Source organism: Protomyctophum bolini, assembly GCF_963924005.1.
Source record: "Protomyctophum bolini genome assembly, chromosome: 14".
NCBI lineage: Eukaryota > Metazoa > Chordata > Actinopteri > Myctophiformes > Myctophidae > Protomyctophum > Protomyctophum bolini.
Window position 1 is genome coordinate 3,752,044 of NC_137875.1, and position 15,145 is coordinate 3,767,188.

Sequence of the window (15,145 nt, forward strand, 5' to 3'; positions counted from 1 at the left end):
TATCCTCTCTTCATAATGTAAATAGTATCCCAAGCGGCACGCTTTACTACTTATTTCGATGGAAATAAGCGAATTAGCACAAAAACCCAACCCCCATTGAGGGCTTATATTAGAGGAAATAGCCAATAATGCACTTTTACACAAAAATAACACCTGGACCTCTTTGGTGGGGACGTAACGACTACAAATAAAGGTAAGAAAGCCTTCTAGCATGGAATTCTCCTTTAAGGTGCAATGACCTCTCTCTGCCAGGAGAGGGCACACTGTGAGTTGCAGTGTATTGTGTACTGCAGTGGATAAAACAACAAGTGGGAAAATAATGAAAATAGTCGATGTACAGCCGAGCTCACACGTCGTCAGCTTGTAGATCGGCTATCTTCAACACTTCTGTGTGACTGAAGCTGGGTTCAGTAAGGCCTACCTTTCCAATACGCTTTCCCTCCACCTTCAGGGCCTTCATCTTAGAGAAGTAGTGATAGTACGTCACTACGTATGTGATGATGGACTTCTCATCGGGATGGTCCACGCTGATGTCTGGGGAGAGGAGGAGAGGAGAGGGGAGGAGAGGAGAGGAGAGGAGAGGAGAGGAGAGGAGAGGAGAGGAGAGGAGAGGAGAGGAGAGGAGAGGAGAGGAGAGGAGAGGAGAGGTCACACATTTGACACAGATATTTATGTGTTTCTAACCCTCATAATCTAGCAGCCGAGTGTGTTTGTGTGTGTGTGTGTGTGTGTGTGTGTGTGTGTGTGTGTGTGTGTGTGTGTGTGTATGTGTGTATGTGTGTACGTATGTTTTCTCATGCCAATAAAGCCCTTTGAATTGTGTGTGTGTGTGTGTGTGTGTGTTGCACATATCTCTGCTGATACACCAGATGATGTTGTTGTCAATGAAGGCTCCAAATGGGTTCCCATTGTTGGAGTGACCTGACTGAACCTCCGACTCTAGCCTAGAGGAAGCCATTAAATGCCAGACGCTCATTCATAGCATCACAGAAAGAGCGAACAGTAGCTTTGTCACTGTCGTCTGTCTGAAACGGAAGCCTGCCTGTGTTTCTCTGAACCAATCAGAGTGTCCCATGCCTTTAGGCTATGGGACGTTGGTGTGTCTGCGCTACGTCCGCGTGGAGTCTGTTTGTGTACAAGTGAGAGACCGACGGCCAGCTCAGCGTGTTTTATTTATATCCGTTAATGTTTTCAGATACATTATTTTGGCGTGCCGATTAAGTTTCAAACGAGCCTGTCTGACACTGTGTGGATAGATGTCATCTTGGATGAGATTTAAAACTGAATAGTTCTGTAATCAAAATCAGCTGTGTTTGGAGGAACGCACAGCAATGGGAATCAAGATACATTTTTGCTCGTGCGGGCCTCGACACGTCATCACGTTTTTTGTTCAAAGAGGGGAGAGCAACGGACTTGAACTCATGCTTCCTTCATGCCTGAGTGTCCAAGTTGCTCCTTTACAACCTGACAGGGGGGGAGTTTCCCTGGTTGGACGTCGTAGCGCGTGGAAGGAACACGTTATTCCAACCAGTTCCTTTCCCCTCCATCAGGCGCCCCGGCTGGCCAGGGGGAGGCAGTTTAGAGACCAGTATTACTGCATGTTTTTTGTGAGGGTACCACTACCTACCCTAGGGGACACGGGGAGAACATGCAAACTCCACACTGGATACAAACTCAAAGTACTTTTGATATAAAAAAACACCACAAATACATTTTCTCATTGTTTTGGCATCAATTGTTAGGTAGGATTGTGACAAAATGCACATTATATTATTATTATTATCTACTTTTTCCAATGTGTGTAATTGTATACGTGTGATATGAATACATGCGAAACCCTGTGATATGTGCACCTCCAATTCATGCGGGAGGTAATGGGCCTGATTAGCATGACAGTGATTGCCACACGCCACTTGTCAAATAGAGGGTGTGGTGCAGGAAGTCAAGAGACCTGTGTACTAGTGTGAACGGGTGTGAGGAGATCTGAGAGGCGCCAGGGTCGGTGGTTAGTGGGAAAATCACATCGACTAACTACTGTTGGACCTGCAGCCTAAACTACAATCTACAGACTGTCGGGCTCAGCCAAACGCGGAGTAAGCGGCCGTGTTGGAATGCTGGGGAGACTGTGTCGTCTGCGCTGGATTCATGCATGAACTGCCGGTCAACGGGAAGCATCGCGGGTGAGAGATATCCGTGTTCTGTTGGATTACCGGTGGATTATAGTTTGGGGCATCCCTAACTTGCGTTTCATGTGGATCTGATGAACTATACTGTGGGAGCGCATTGAGGAAAGGACGGTCGCGGGACCGTGGTTGATTTAGAGCGCCTGCCTCGCGTGACGAACTTGTTTGTGTTTGTTGTTTACAACTGACGTCGGGACTTTGTTGGGTTAAAAGGGGATTGAGGAATTGGGTGTTGATTGTTTGTATGTTTATTATCTTGGGTATACGGTCAGAAGCGAGTGTGTTGTATTGTCCGATTGTTTGATTTGGTTATTAAATGTGTGAGTTTCATTAAGCTAAAAACCTGCCGATCCCGTCTTTTTCCTTTAGTTAATAATTTACCTTTCTAAACAAAAGGCTGATTGTTACAGGATGACGACAGATATGCTCTAAAAGTGTGAAATAATGTATTTTTTCAGTTCACTAGGTCTTTAAATATGTGCGTCCAGCAGCCTGGTCAGTCTTAGGGTCAGTTTACTGATTCAATGTGTCTAACCCTCTGCGTCCAGCAGCTTGGTCAGTCCTAGGGTCAGTATAATGATTCAATGTGTCTCACCCTCTGCGTCCAGCAGCTTGGTCAGTATAATGATTTAACGTGTCTCACCCTCTGCGTCCAGCAGCTTGGTCAGTATAATGATTTAACGTGTCTCACCCTCTGCGTCCAGCAGCTTGGTCAGTCCCAGGTGTGCCTCGGCCAGGTTGAAGGCGTTCTGAAGGTTATGATGAGCGTTGGACTTTTTCAGCTTGTCGAAGTCTATCAGGTCCGGTCTGGATCACACACACAGACACACACACACACACACACACACACACACACCATTATTGATTTTCTGAGCGTCTGCTAAATGCCTAAACTTGTAAATTGTTTGTGGATGAGATGTTTTGTTACCTGTGTTTGTGGATGAGGTGTCATGGGGTAGTTTGTTACCTGTGTTTGTGGATGAGGTGTCATGAGGTAGTTTGTTACCTGTGTTTGTGGATGAGGGCGTTGAAGGCCATTCCGTCTCTCCAGCTGGTGGAGAAGTTGTGGATGTTGACGTTGGGATAGCTGAGGAGGAGGAGAAGGAGAAGACAACAACGTTTTAATGTCACACTTTCTGACCCATTTGAATATCTCCCATGACAAAATAATGTAAGTTTGCGCATGTGTCCGTGTGCAGGTGCTTAGGCATGCATGTGTGCATTGTGTTTGTGTGCATGCGTTGGTGTGTGCATTGTGTGTGTGTGTGTGTGTGCATGTGTTGGTGCGTGTGTGTGTTCTCACCCTGCAGTCTTCATCTGACACCAGAGCAGCAGGGCGTCTTTAGCAGACCTCTTCTCCTTGTTGTCCTCTGTGTCCACAACGATGTCCTGGATCTGAAACACACAGAGAGAAGCAGTGTTAAATGGTAAATGGTGCATTCATAAAGCGCCTTTATCCAAGGCGCTTTACGGCGTCGGAAACCATGCAAGGCACCAACCAGCACATCAGGAGCAATTAGGGGTTCAGAGTCTTGCTCAAGGACACTTCGACACTAACTCAAACTGGCGACCTTGCGGTTACCATCCAGCCACTCTACCCCTGAGCCACTGGCGCCCCTGTGTAAACTTCAGGGACGTTCAGAGATTCTAACGTGAACGCTATAGCGTCGCTATTCTCTGGACGAACGTTCAGCTAACTGATCTACAAGCTCACGAGGCTCTCACGAGGCGCTGTGAGCTTGTAGATCGTCCGTGTGGTTTTCAGAGAGCTTCCTAAACGGACAAAACGTTGAAGGATAACGCAGAGGTGTCATCTTCACATTTATAACAACTTCCAATGAGCGATTTTCTGTAACATTTAAGAAAGCTGACTACGTAGTAGGCTGCTACAAGTAGAAACGCCTGAAACAGAGCCTAGTGGTTTTCTACTCTATAGTCGTCGTCAAACCTGTGGATTTTGTTTAAGCTTGTATACATTATTCAATTCAGGCATGAAGCCCGCGGGCCGCACTTTGGACACCCCTGGAGTACCGTAGATAAATAATGCTTTAGGTTCTGAGGAAAAACTCATGAACGTCGCAGAGCATCTGTGATAAAAAGTGGTGGATAGAAGCTGTGCGCCAGGGAAACGGTGACGCGCACCTGTCTGCAAACACGCACATGATGTGCTGTGTATTACATTACCGCACGCGCGCGCACACACACACACACACACACACACACACACACACACACACACACACACATACAGTACACACACACACAGAGGATAAAGCACACCGCTTAAAGAACAGACTGGGCTGTTCGGTGACGATCACAGAACAACACACATCTCTAGGGTATAGAGATCAAACGATCATCCCAGAGCAGACTGTACTGTACTGTAATGTACTCCGTGTACTGTGTGCGTGCACGTCAACGCAGAGCAGATGAAAGCAGGTGGAGGATGTTACAGGTTCAACCTGCTGCTAGACTGTTAGATTCAATTAGATCTAGAAGTGAACACTCCACGTCAGACTGAGACGGAATGGCCTTTTAACCCTTTTTGGACGGGAACCCATTTTGGTGCTTTAGCTATTGACAAATAGCAGATCTACAAGCTCGTAGCGCGCCACCGAGTGGCGCGCTACGAGCTTGTAGGTCTGCTATTTTTGAAAAATCGAAGAGCGACTGACAAATAGAAGACATTTTTTTAAATCTGATCTCAGGTCAGAATGGAAAACTGTCAGGATGTAGAAGAATTTTTTTTTAATCTGATCTCAGGTCAGAATGGGTTAACTTCCCTTTGATTTGTAGCGAGGTGACACGAGGCTTTGTTCACGTCGACTGGAGGCTGATCCCATTTGGTTTCTCAAATCAGATCATTATAGGTCTGACTGTCCAGCGCTGTCATGTGCAAAGTGATTGGATTTTGGAGTTTGTGTAATTCGGACGTTTGTTTGTTGACCCACCCATGTGTCGCTCTGAGCGTCAGTTAAATTAGGAGAATCTCTGCCTGTCTGTCGCGCTTTCATCTTTTTACGCTGGCTGGGGATAAATCCACAGAGTTTTACTGGATCTCTCCCTGTCTGTCGCACTTTCATCTTTACGCTGGCTGGGGATAAATCCACAGAGTTTTACTGGATCTCTTTCTCCACTAGTCCCCTCCGTATTTTATTTTATTTGTTGATGAAATCGTCAATTTAGTCTGAAGCCCTAAAACCACACCAAAGGGTCACCATACATACAACTCCTTGGAGTCCAAACGGTTGCAAGGAGTCAACGCTAAAACCGTCTCGACCCTTTGGTGGTGGTTTGGGGCCGTTGAATTCCATGCGTTCAGTTTTCGTCAAACGTAGTCGACAGACTTTTTTCCATTATGGTTTTTAGCATAGCTCAGGTTGAGACCCAGGGTGAGGCGGTGTGTGTGTGTGTGCACGTGTGCGTGCGTGCGTGCGTGCGTGCGTACCTGGAACCGGAGGATGATGGTCCATATCAGACCCAGGGTGAGGCGGTGGTTTCCGTCCACGATGTCGTGTGAGCCCATGTTCTCCAGATGGACCCTCTGCTCTTTGAGGAACTGCAGCGCCTTGTCCACGTTCTCCAGACAGTGGATACGCATCCTGCCCTTAGTGGGTTTAGGCTGCAGAGACAGAGAGAGAGACAGAACACATTCATTAACACTTTTAAACTCTAAACTTTTTTGTAAAGGAGCAACTTGGACACTCAGGCATGAAGGAAGCATGAGTTCAAGTCCATTGCTCTGCCCAGGTTGGCGGAGGGTGTGTAGAGCCCAGGATCACATTAGATAATTGACACAGGGGTTGACAAAATGGGTTACAAAATCGTGGGATAAAAAGAAAAACACTTATAAACTCTTTCCCTCCCGAAGAAGAGTTACGTTTTCATTGTTTAATGCGCAGTTTTTTTTGGATAACCTTTAACCCATTTTGGGCGGAACCCCTTTTGGTGTTAGCATGTTGTTATGCTTTAGCTATTGAAAAATAGCAGATCTACAAGCTCATAGCGCGCCACCGAGTGGCGCGCTAAGAGCTTGTAGGTCTGCTATTTTTGAAAAATCGAAGAACCACTGACATAGAAACATAGCTTTTTCAGAAAACTGTCATTTTCAAACAGACATTTTTAGAATCTGATCTCAGGTCAGAATGGGTTAAGACTTTAGGCCTACGTGGTTTCCCTCGAACACAGTAGGATACGTCACGCGTTTGGATCACGTGACCAAAAAAAGACACACAAAAATAAATCAGTGAGCCGGGCTTCTCAGCGCTGCTGGGAAATGGAGGCGCAATAATGCAAAGTCACAAACAAGCCATGGACGGACGTCGGGCGCATTCTGATGTTTGCGATAGTTGGCTCTCTGCCAACCTGTGAGTGATCCTATAGGCCTCTGGGTAGATTTGTCTAACGTTAAGTACGGATATTTGCAGGAAAAATTACATCGTATAGCACAGTACAGTAAATATGTATAGTTTGTCATTATGTAGATTATGTTCTATAGTGCATTTTATATATGTGATGTATTCCCATGCTTTTTTTGCTCTTGCCTAATGTAGTAAGTCGCTCTGGATTAAGAGCGTCTGCTAAATGCCTAAATTGTAAATTGTATAAATCTAGCTTGAGAGAGAGAGAGAGAGAGAGAGAGAGAGAGAGAGAAGAGAGATGTTCAACTTGTATGTTGTGTTAACCTACTTTAGCAGAGCGCTACAGTCCTGCAGGCACGCAGATGTTTGACACAACAACCGTACACACCGTACCGGCGCTCAGATGAGCTGATTTACAGTGGCACGTTTCATCTTAGGACAGGCGTGGGAGAGACAGACGCTACACAACACAACACAACACCAGTCAGTCAGCGTGTGTGTTGTGTCAGATGGTTTTAATGTGTCTAAATATCATCTGCTTCCAGAAGCAGCGCATTTAATGTGACCAAGAACACACACCACGTGGTTCCAACCCGCAGACAGACAAACAGACAGGCAGACAGACGGACAGACAGACGGACAGACAGACAGACGGACGGACGGAGGCCTGGGACATCGGACTTCAACCCTGGATGGGTTTCAACACGAGACACAATCACACACACTCTCCATGAATGCTTCCATTCATAACCAACTCTCCGTCTCTCTCTCTCCGTTCCCCTTTTCTCACACGCTTTCATGCCGTTCCCCGCCTCCCTCTTTTCTCTCCTCAATCGCTCTCGTTTTCACTTCCATCCCTCTATCTTGTCCCTCCCTCCCTCCCTCCCTGTCTCTCTCCCTCTCTCCCCTCCCTCCCTCCCTCCCTCTCTCTCTCCCTCCCATCATTCCTTCCTTCCTCCATCGTGGCTCCATTCCGCCCCACTGCTTCTGGCTTTTGGGAACGTCTTAAATTCCACTTCCTTTCTTTCTTTCTCTTTCTTTGTTTCTCTCCGTCGGTCTCTCTTTCTCTGCCTGTCATCTTCTGTTCTTCGCTGTCATGGTCACTTCCTCTCCCTCCCGGGGTGAGCGGTACTCCAGAACCAGTTCTTCCAGTTCACACAGAGTGGACTCGGAGCCAGACCCAGTGAGCGGTCCAGACCCAGATCTTCCAGTTCACACAGAGCGGACACAGAGCCAGTTGGCTGTGGTTCCACATCCTCTGGGTTTTGTTTGTTTACAACATGGCTGACAGAGATGAACCCCGTTAACCCTGGTGGGCCTGGTTTTTAATGATTATATACAAAAAAGGTCCAGAATATTTCAAAATGTTCCAAAAAAATGTCAAGCAAGTTAAAGGACCACTTCACCACTTTTCAACCTATCTTCATATAATAGGTCCTCACTAATAATCATGATAAAATGGCACGATTTTCTTCTACTCAGTCTGTGTCTCATAGGAGGGCTGTGGGCAGTTCAGAAACCGTCTTCCAGTGACATCCTCATTAGGCATATTTTTTTTTAAACAAGATTTGTTTACAATAATGTTTAGATTTTCATTATCGTGAGAACGATGGCTTCCATTTTCGCATTGCAACTTTTCAGGACTAGAAAGCCTGCAGGTTCTATTAGCTTGGATTCCCCATCGATGATGTCACTGGAAGACAGTTTCTGAACTGCCCACAGCTCTCCTATGAGACACAGACTGAGTAGAAATTATTTTTGCCATCTCTTCATGATTATTAGTGAGGACCTATTATATGAAGATACGTTGAAAAGTGGTGAAGTGGCAACTTATTTGAAATGAATCAAAGAATAAATACTTTTGACCATTTAGCTTTTTACACATTTTCTATCCCACAATTTTATAACCTATAAGCTGTAATCCTGGGTGCTGCTCTCCCTCTGCCAACCTGGGGAGAGCCCAGAACTGAGCTCATGCTTCCTTCAATGCATGAGGAGTGAGGAGGCCGCTTCTTATCACCTAGATATTGAAATTATATCAATTTTATTTTATTAGATACAGTATGTGATATAGTTTACTTTTGGTGGAAAAAATCCTGCATATATCGCATCGGTTGGAAATGAAGAGTTGGACAATAATCAGAAAATCGGATTTTGCAAAAAAAAAAAAAGCCAATATCAAACATCCATAGTTTTCCACGTTTGCATGTACAAGAGTACAGTATGGCATAAACAGCTGCAACTGATTGCAACACAAAGCTGCAGCTATACGGTATCTACATTCAAGAGAGAGGGCTGTCATACTGTAAGCAATATTTGCATACATTAACATGTTCTTCTTTTGCAAAACATATTAATTGGAAACCTAGTTAATGTAAAGTTGACAGTTTGTCTAACGACATAATGTATACTCAGTGTGTGTGAGTGTGAGTGTGTGTGTGTGTGTGTGTGTGTGTGTGTGTGTGTGTGTGTGTGTCAGAGAAAGAAAGGATCCATACAGTAGGAAGAGAGAGAGAGAGAGAGAGAGAGAGAGAGAGAGAGAGAGAGAGAGAGAGAAAAATAAATATATTCTGGTTCCTATGGCGACAGCAGGCTGGCAGTAACACTACCCTGACCGAGTCTCACTAACCAGACCTTGCACACGCACGCACGCACCTACACACGCACGCACCTGCACGCATGCACGCACGAACGAATGCACACAATCGTATAATTAAAGCTACAATCCAGAACTTACGTTAAAGCATCATATCTAAGTGTAAGCAGTATGTACGGTATAGAGTACGTTCACACAATAGAGCTCTCCTCTTGGTTGAGCGGCGGGTACTGTACTCTACTGTATATGTAGAGGTTTGGTCTCCACAAGCAGAGAACCGGGTTCGAATCCCATGCTGTCACAGCTGCACGGCATACTGTAGCTTGCTGTGCAGTTACAACATTAACAATTCAGGTGACTATTATTATACAGAGAGCACAGCTAAGATTAGCCTAGGCGAATTAGCTTCCGGTTCAGGGCTCGTTTAATTTGGGAGTCTTCTAAATAAAATATCGCTCTGAGAAGACCTCGGCGGGGGAAGAGGTTACAGACTGAAACAGTTCTGGCAGGCAATGAGTTGAGATTGGACGAGGAACGCAAACAAAGTCAAAGAGAAAGGCGAAAAGGGCCTTTCTGTGTGGAGTTTGCATGTTCTCTCCGTGTCCCCTAGGGTAGGGGGTCACAAAAAACATGCAATAATCCTGGTCTCTAAACTGCCTCCCCCTGGCCAGCCGGGGCGCCTGATGGAGGGGAAAGGAACTGGTTGGAATAACGTGTTCCTTCCACGCGCTACGTCCAACCAGGGAAACTCCCCCCTGTCAGGTGTAAAAGGAGCAACTTGGACACTCAGGCATGAAGGAAGCATGAGTTCAAGTCCGTTGCTCTCCCCTTGTCCCCCATATATGGGGACTAGGTTGGTGGAGGGTGTGTAGAGCCCAGGATCACATTAGATGATTGACACAGGGGTGAAAAATGGGTTACAAAATCGTGGGATAAAAATATATTTAAAAGGAAAGTGACGGTTAACGATAATGAAAGAGAAAGGGTCCGTGTGCGTGTGTGTGTGTGTGTGTGTGTGTGTGTGTGTGTGTGCGTGCGTACCAGTCTCTCTCCAGACAACACCTCCAGCAGCTTGATGAGACTGCGTCCATCTCTCAGGTCCATGTAGAGGTCAGTGATCCTGCCGGACACTCTGGACAGGTGGGAGTTCACCCACTTGGTGAAGGTCTTCTTCTGGACCGCCTCGCGCTCGTCTAGAGAGAGAGAGAGGCGTTACGGTATGCACCATGTGATCACATCAGATAACTGAACTGCTGCTAGCAAAGTTGGTGTGTTCTTAGATCGGTGGTTTATAAACCGTTCAGAGAGAGAGAGAGAGAGAGAGAGAGAGAGAGAGAGAGAGACCCCAAAAGGGAAATCTGATCAACTAGTGAAAATAGCAGATCTACAAGCTCACAACTGCTATTTTATTTTCACAATATTTCAGAGTCAAACGAAATGGAGTGTTCAAATCTGATTATTTTGTGATCATTTTGTGGAGTGCCCAGGTAAACTGAAACGGTCCCAGGTCCAACCACTAGGTGGCGAGACTTCATGGTGGTAGAAAGGGTACCCTAGTGATTGTTTGATCGGTTTGCATTGATCTCATAGATTGCGTATGCGAGCGCACGCATGCACGTACGCACACACACACATACACACACGCCTCCATCCACACCCTTGCTGATTGTGTGTGCCTGTGCAGTTCCTGCACGCGTTTCCTAGGTCAGGTGTGTGTATCGTTCATGCGTCCCCGAGTAAATATGTGTTTGTATGCATACGTGTTTCCTAGGGTGTGTGTGTGTGACTGTGTGTGTGTGTGTGTCTGTGTGTGTGTGTGTCATCAGTCCATTGTTCTTTGACAGTGTGTATGGGAGTGGTTTCCTGTCTGAGAATGCAGACTAAATCTGCAGTACTCGAAGCGCACGCACACACACACACCCTTGAGGTGATCAGCTTGACATTGTACGAACAGATAGGCACGCACGCAAGGAAGTTCTCTCTCTCTCACACACACACACACACACACACACACACACACAAGCTGGTATGATAAAGCCAAACAGTTCATGATCTCATAGAGAACATATTGCTCTCTGGAAGGAAACTGGAATGGTGTGCACGCACGCACACATGCACGCACGCACACATGCACACACGGCCGCACGCACGCACGCACACACGCAAGCAAATGAATAAGACTACTCTTTCTTTCACATGACCCGTCTCTTTTACAAACACACTGAACTGTGTGTGTGTGTGTGTGTGTGTGTGTGTGTGTGTGTGTGTGTGTGTGTGTAAAGGCTTATGTTCTGTGTGTGTGTGTGTGTGTGTGTGTGCGCGCGCCACAGAGAGACAATAGCTGCAGTGTTGAGTGACCTTCACCACAGACTCATCAGGAACGACTGACTGTTTACCGACTGACAAAAATACCATGTAGGCATTTATTAACACACACACACACACACACACACACACACACACACACACACACACACACACACACACACACACACACACACACACACACACACACACACACACACACACACACACACACACACACACACACACACACAGAGAGAGAGAGAGAGTTCACAGTGAACAACATGGACAGGAAACAAACATCTGAGTAAATTATCACGTAAACAGAGCAACACACTGATTTAGTGCTACGCAGAAACTAGCATCTGAGATCACTATCATCAACCCTAGTATCTACACATAGAAACTATATACTAGGTCAATATCATCAACCCTAGTATCTATATACTAGATCACTATCATCAACCCTAGTATCTATATACTAGATCAATATCATTAACCCTAGTACACATAGAAACTATATACTAGGTCAATATCATCAACCCTAATATCTACACATAGAAACTATATGCTAGGTCAATATCATCAACCCTAGTACACATAGAAACTATATACTAGGTCAATATCATCAACCCTAGTATCTGTCAAAACAGCAGATCTACAAGCTCTGACAACATGGCATCACGGCGCAATGCGAGCTTGTAGATCAGCTGCCACGCCTGACATGCACCGCTGTGCTTTGAGTTTGTGCTTAAAATGTACTGTAATTCTACAAACTGTTAATAAATATTTCAATCAATCAATCAATGCTTGTTACAGCAAAATATTACAGTACATACAGGACATTCTGCAGTGCCATGCTAGTGGGACCCATGACTCAGACAACCTGCCGTGTGTGTGTGTGTGTGTGTGTGTGTGTGTGCAAGCATGCATGAGAGAGAAAGTGAGGGCTTCCCCTCCAACTGTTTTTCAGGAGCAAATGCCACCATGTCTGTGCACGCACACACACACTAATACAAGGTGTTACATCATCAACCACCTGGGAGGCGTGCTTTTGGATACCATCGCTCTTCTAGGGAGACCCGCTGTGATTGGTCAGTAGTCGCTGTGAGTGACAGTTCTCCCTGACCTCAACCCTAAAACCTCAGTAAATCTAGGCCTATCAGAAGCAGCCAATCAGGCTGGAACCCCAGGCTCTACCAGAACACGACATCTATCTCCAGGTCTGCTTTGTGTCCCTAGAATCACGACGGGATGCCAGCGTTTGGTGTTTATACTCCAACACATCTGGAACAACCTCCCAGAACACTCACTGCACGTCTGAGGCTTATCTTAGCTCTTTTAACCCATTCTGACCCGAGATCAGATTCTAAAAATGTCTTCTACATCCTGACAGTTTTCCATTCGGACCTGAGATCAGATTCTAAAAATGTCTTCTACATCCTGACAGTTTTCCATTCGGACCTGAGATCAGATTCTAAAAATGTTCTTCTACATCCTGACAGTTTTCATTCTGACCCGAGATCAGATTCTAAAAATGTCTTCTACATCCTGACAGTTTTCTGAAAAAGCTATGTTTCTATGTCAGTGGTTCTTCGATTTAAAAAAAAATGGCAGACCTACAAGTGGCGCGCTACGAGCTTGTAGATCTGCTATTTTTCAATAGCTAAAGCATAACATAATGCTAACACCAAAATGTTTTAAAACACAGCTGCTGCCCTTTTTATTTAGTTTTTTTTTCTTCTTTATTTCATTTCAACTCATCCTATATATATGTTTTAAATTGGATTCAACTGCATCCTGTGTCTCAAATCAATGCTCAGTGCTTTGTGTGAAGCACGTTGCTGTTGAGGAGGTGCTTCAGTATACACAACGACACTGACCTTGGACTAGAATGACTTTCAACAACAGCTCTCATCCATTTCCTCCTGCGTGGGAGAGAAAATATCCACCACTCAGCTAACAGACTAGAGACTGTAATGGACCACATATCTACCAATCAGAGAATAGACTGGAGACTGTAATGGACCACATATCTACCACTCAGAGAATAGACTGGAGAGACTGTAAAGGACCACATATCTACCACTCAGCTCAGCTAACAGACTAGTGGACCATTATCTAGTCTACAACTCCAGACTAGAGACTAGTGGACCATTATCTAGTCTACAACTCCAGACTAGAGACTAGTGGACCATTATCTAGTCTACAACTCCAGATTGGAGACTAGTGGACCATTATCTAGTCTACAACTCCAGATTGGAGACTAGTGGACCATTATCTAGTCTACAACTCCAGACTGGAGACTAGTGGACCATTATCTAGTCTGCAACTCCAGATTGGAGACTAGTGGACCATTATCTAGTCTACAACTCCAGATTGGAGACTAGTGGACCATTATCTAGTCTACAACTCCAGACTAGAGACTAGTGGACCATTATCTAGTCTACAACTCCAGACTAGAGACTAGTGGACCATTATCTAGTCTACAACTCCAGACTAGAGACTAGTGGACCATTATCTAGTCTACAACTCCAGACTGGAGACTAGTGGACCATTATCTAGTCTGCAACTCCAGATTGGAGACTAGTGGACCATTATCTAGTCTACAACTCCAGACTAGAGACTAGTGGACCATTATCTAGTCTACAACTCCAGACTAGAGACTAGTGGACCATTATCTAGTCTACAACTCCAGACTGGAGACTAGTGGACCATTATCTAGTCTGCAACTCCAGACTAGAGACTAGTGGACCATTATCTAGTCTACAACTCCAGACTAGAGACTAGTGGACCATTATCTAGTCTACAACTCCAGACTAGAGACTAGTGGACCATTATCTAGTCTGCAACTCCAGACTAGAGACTAGTGGACCATTATCTAGTCTGCAACTCCAGACTAGAGACTAGTGGACCATTATCTAGTCTGCAACTCCAGACTAGAGACTAGTGGACCATTATCTAGTCTGCAACTCCAGACTAGAGACTAGTGGACCATTATCTAGTCTGCAACTCCAGACTAGAGACTAGTGGACCATTATCTAGTCTGCAACTCCAGACTAGAGACTAGTGGACCATTATCTAGTCTACAACTCCAGACTGGAGACTAGTGGACCATTATCTAGTCTGCAACTCCAGACTAGAGACTAGTGGACCATTATCTAGTCTACAACTCCAGACTAGAGACTAGTGGACCATTATCTAGTCTGCAACTCCAGACTAGAGACTAGTGGACCATTATCTAGTCTGCAACTCCAGACTAGAGACTAGTGGACCATTATCTAGTCTACAACTCCAGACTAGAGACTAGTGGACCATTATCTAGTCTGCAACTCCAGACTGGAGACTAGTGGACCATTATCTAGTCTGCAACTCCAGACTAGAGACTAGTGGACCATTATCTAGTCTACAACTCCAGACTAGAGACTAGTGGACCATTATCTAGTCTGCAACTCCAGACTAGAGACTAGTGGACCATTATCTAGTCTGCAACTCCAGACTAGAGACTAGTGGACCATTATCTAGTCTACAACTCCAGACTGGAGACTAGTGGACCATTATCTAGTCTGCAACTCCAGACTAGAGACTAGTGGACCATTATCTAGTCTACAACTCCAGACTGGAGACTAGTGGACCATTATCTAGTCTGCAACTCCAGACTAGAGACTAGTGGACCATTATCTAGTCTACAACTCCAGACT

At 45.4% G+C, this 15,145-nt stretch overlaps 1 protein-coding gene across 7 annotated transcripts in view; it reads right to left on the reverse strand.

The window, feature by feature from the left end:
* The window catches only part of LOC308328412 (spectrin beta chain, non-erythrocytic 1-like), a 153,764-nt gene that overhangs the window by 56,817 nt on the left and 81,802 nt on the right, over positions 1–15,145 (reverse strand). For all 7 annotated transcript variants that reach the window (XR_013965283.1, XR_013965284.1, XR_013965285.1 and 4 more), the window contains 6 exons: positions 10,182–10,333; positions 5,632–5,805; positions 3,487–3,578; positions 3,190–3,270; positions 2,875–2,990; positions 422–534 (listed from right to left, as the gene is read on the reverse strand). Coding sequence is in view for 3 of the 7 variants with exons in the window: in XM_080782218.1 (XP_080638344.1) it covers positions 422–534; positions 2,875–2,990; positions 3,190–3,270; positions 3,487–3,578; positions 5,632–5,805; positions 10,182–10,333 (728 nt within the window). In the remaining 4 variants the exon portion in view is untranslated. The remainder of the gene's footprint in view (positions 1–421; positions 535–2,874; positions 2,991–3,189; positions 3,271–3,486; positions 3,579–5,631; positions 5,806–10,181; positions 10,334–15,145) is intronic.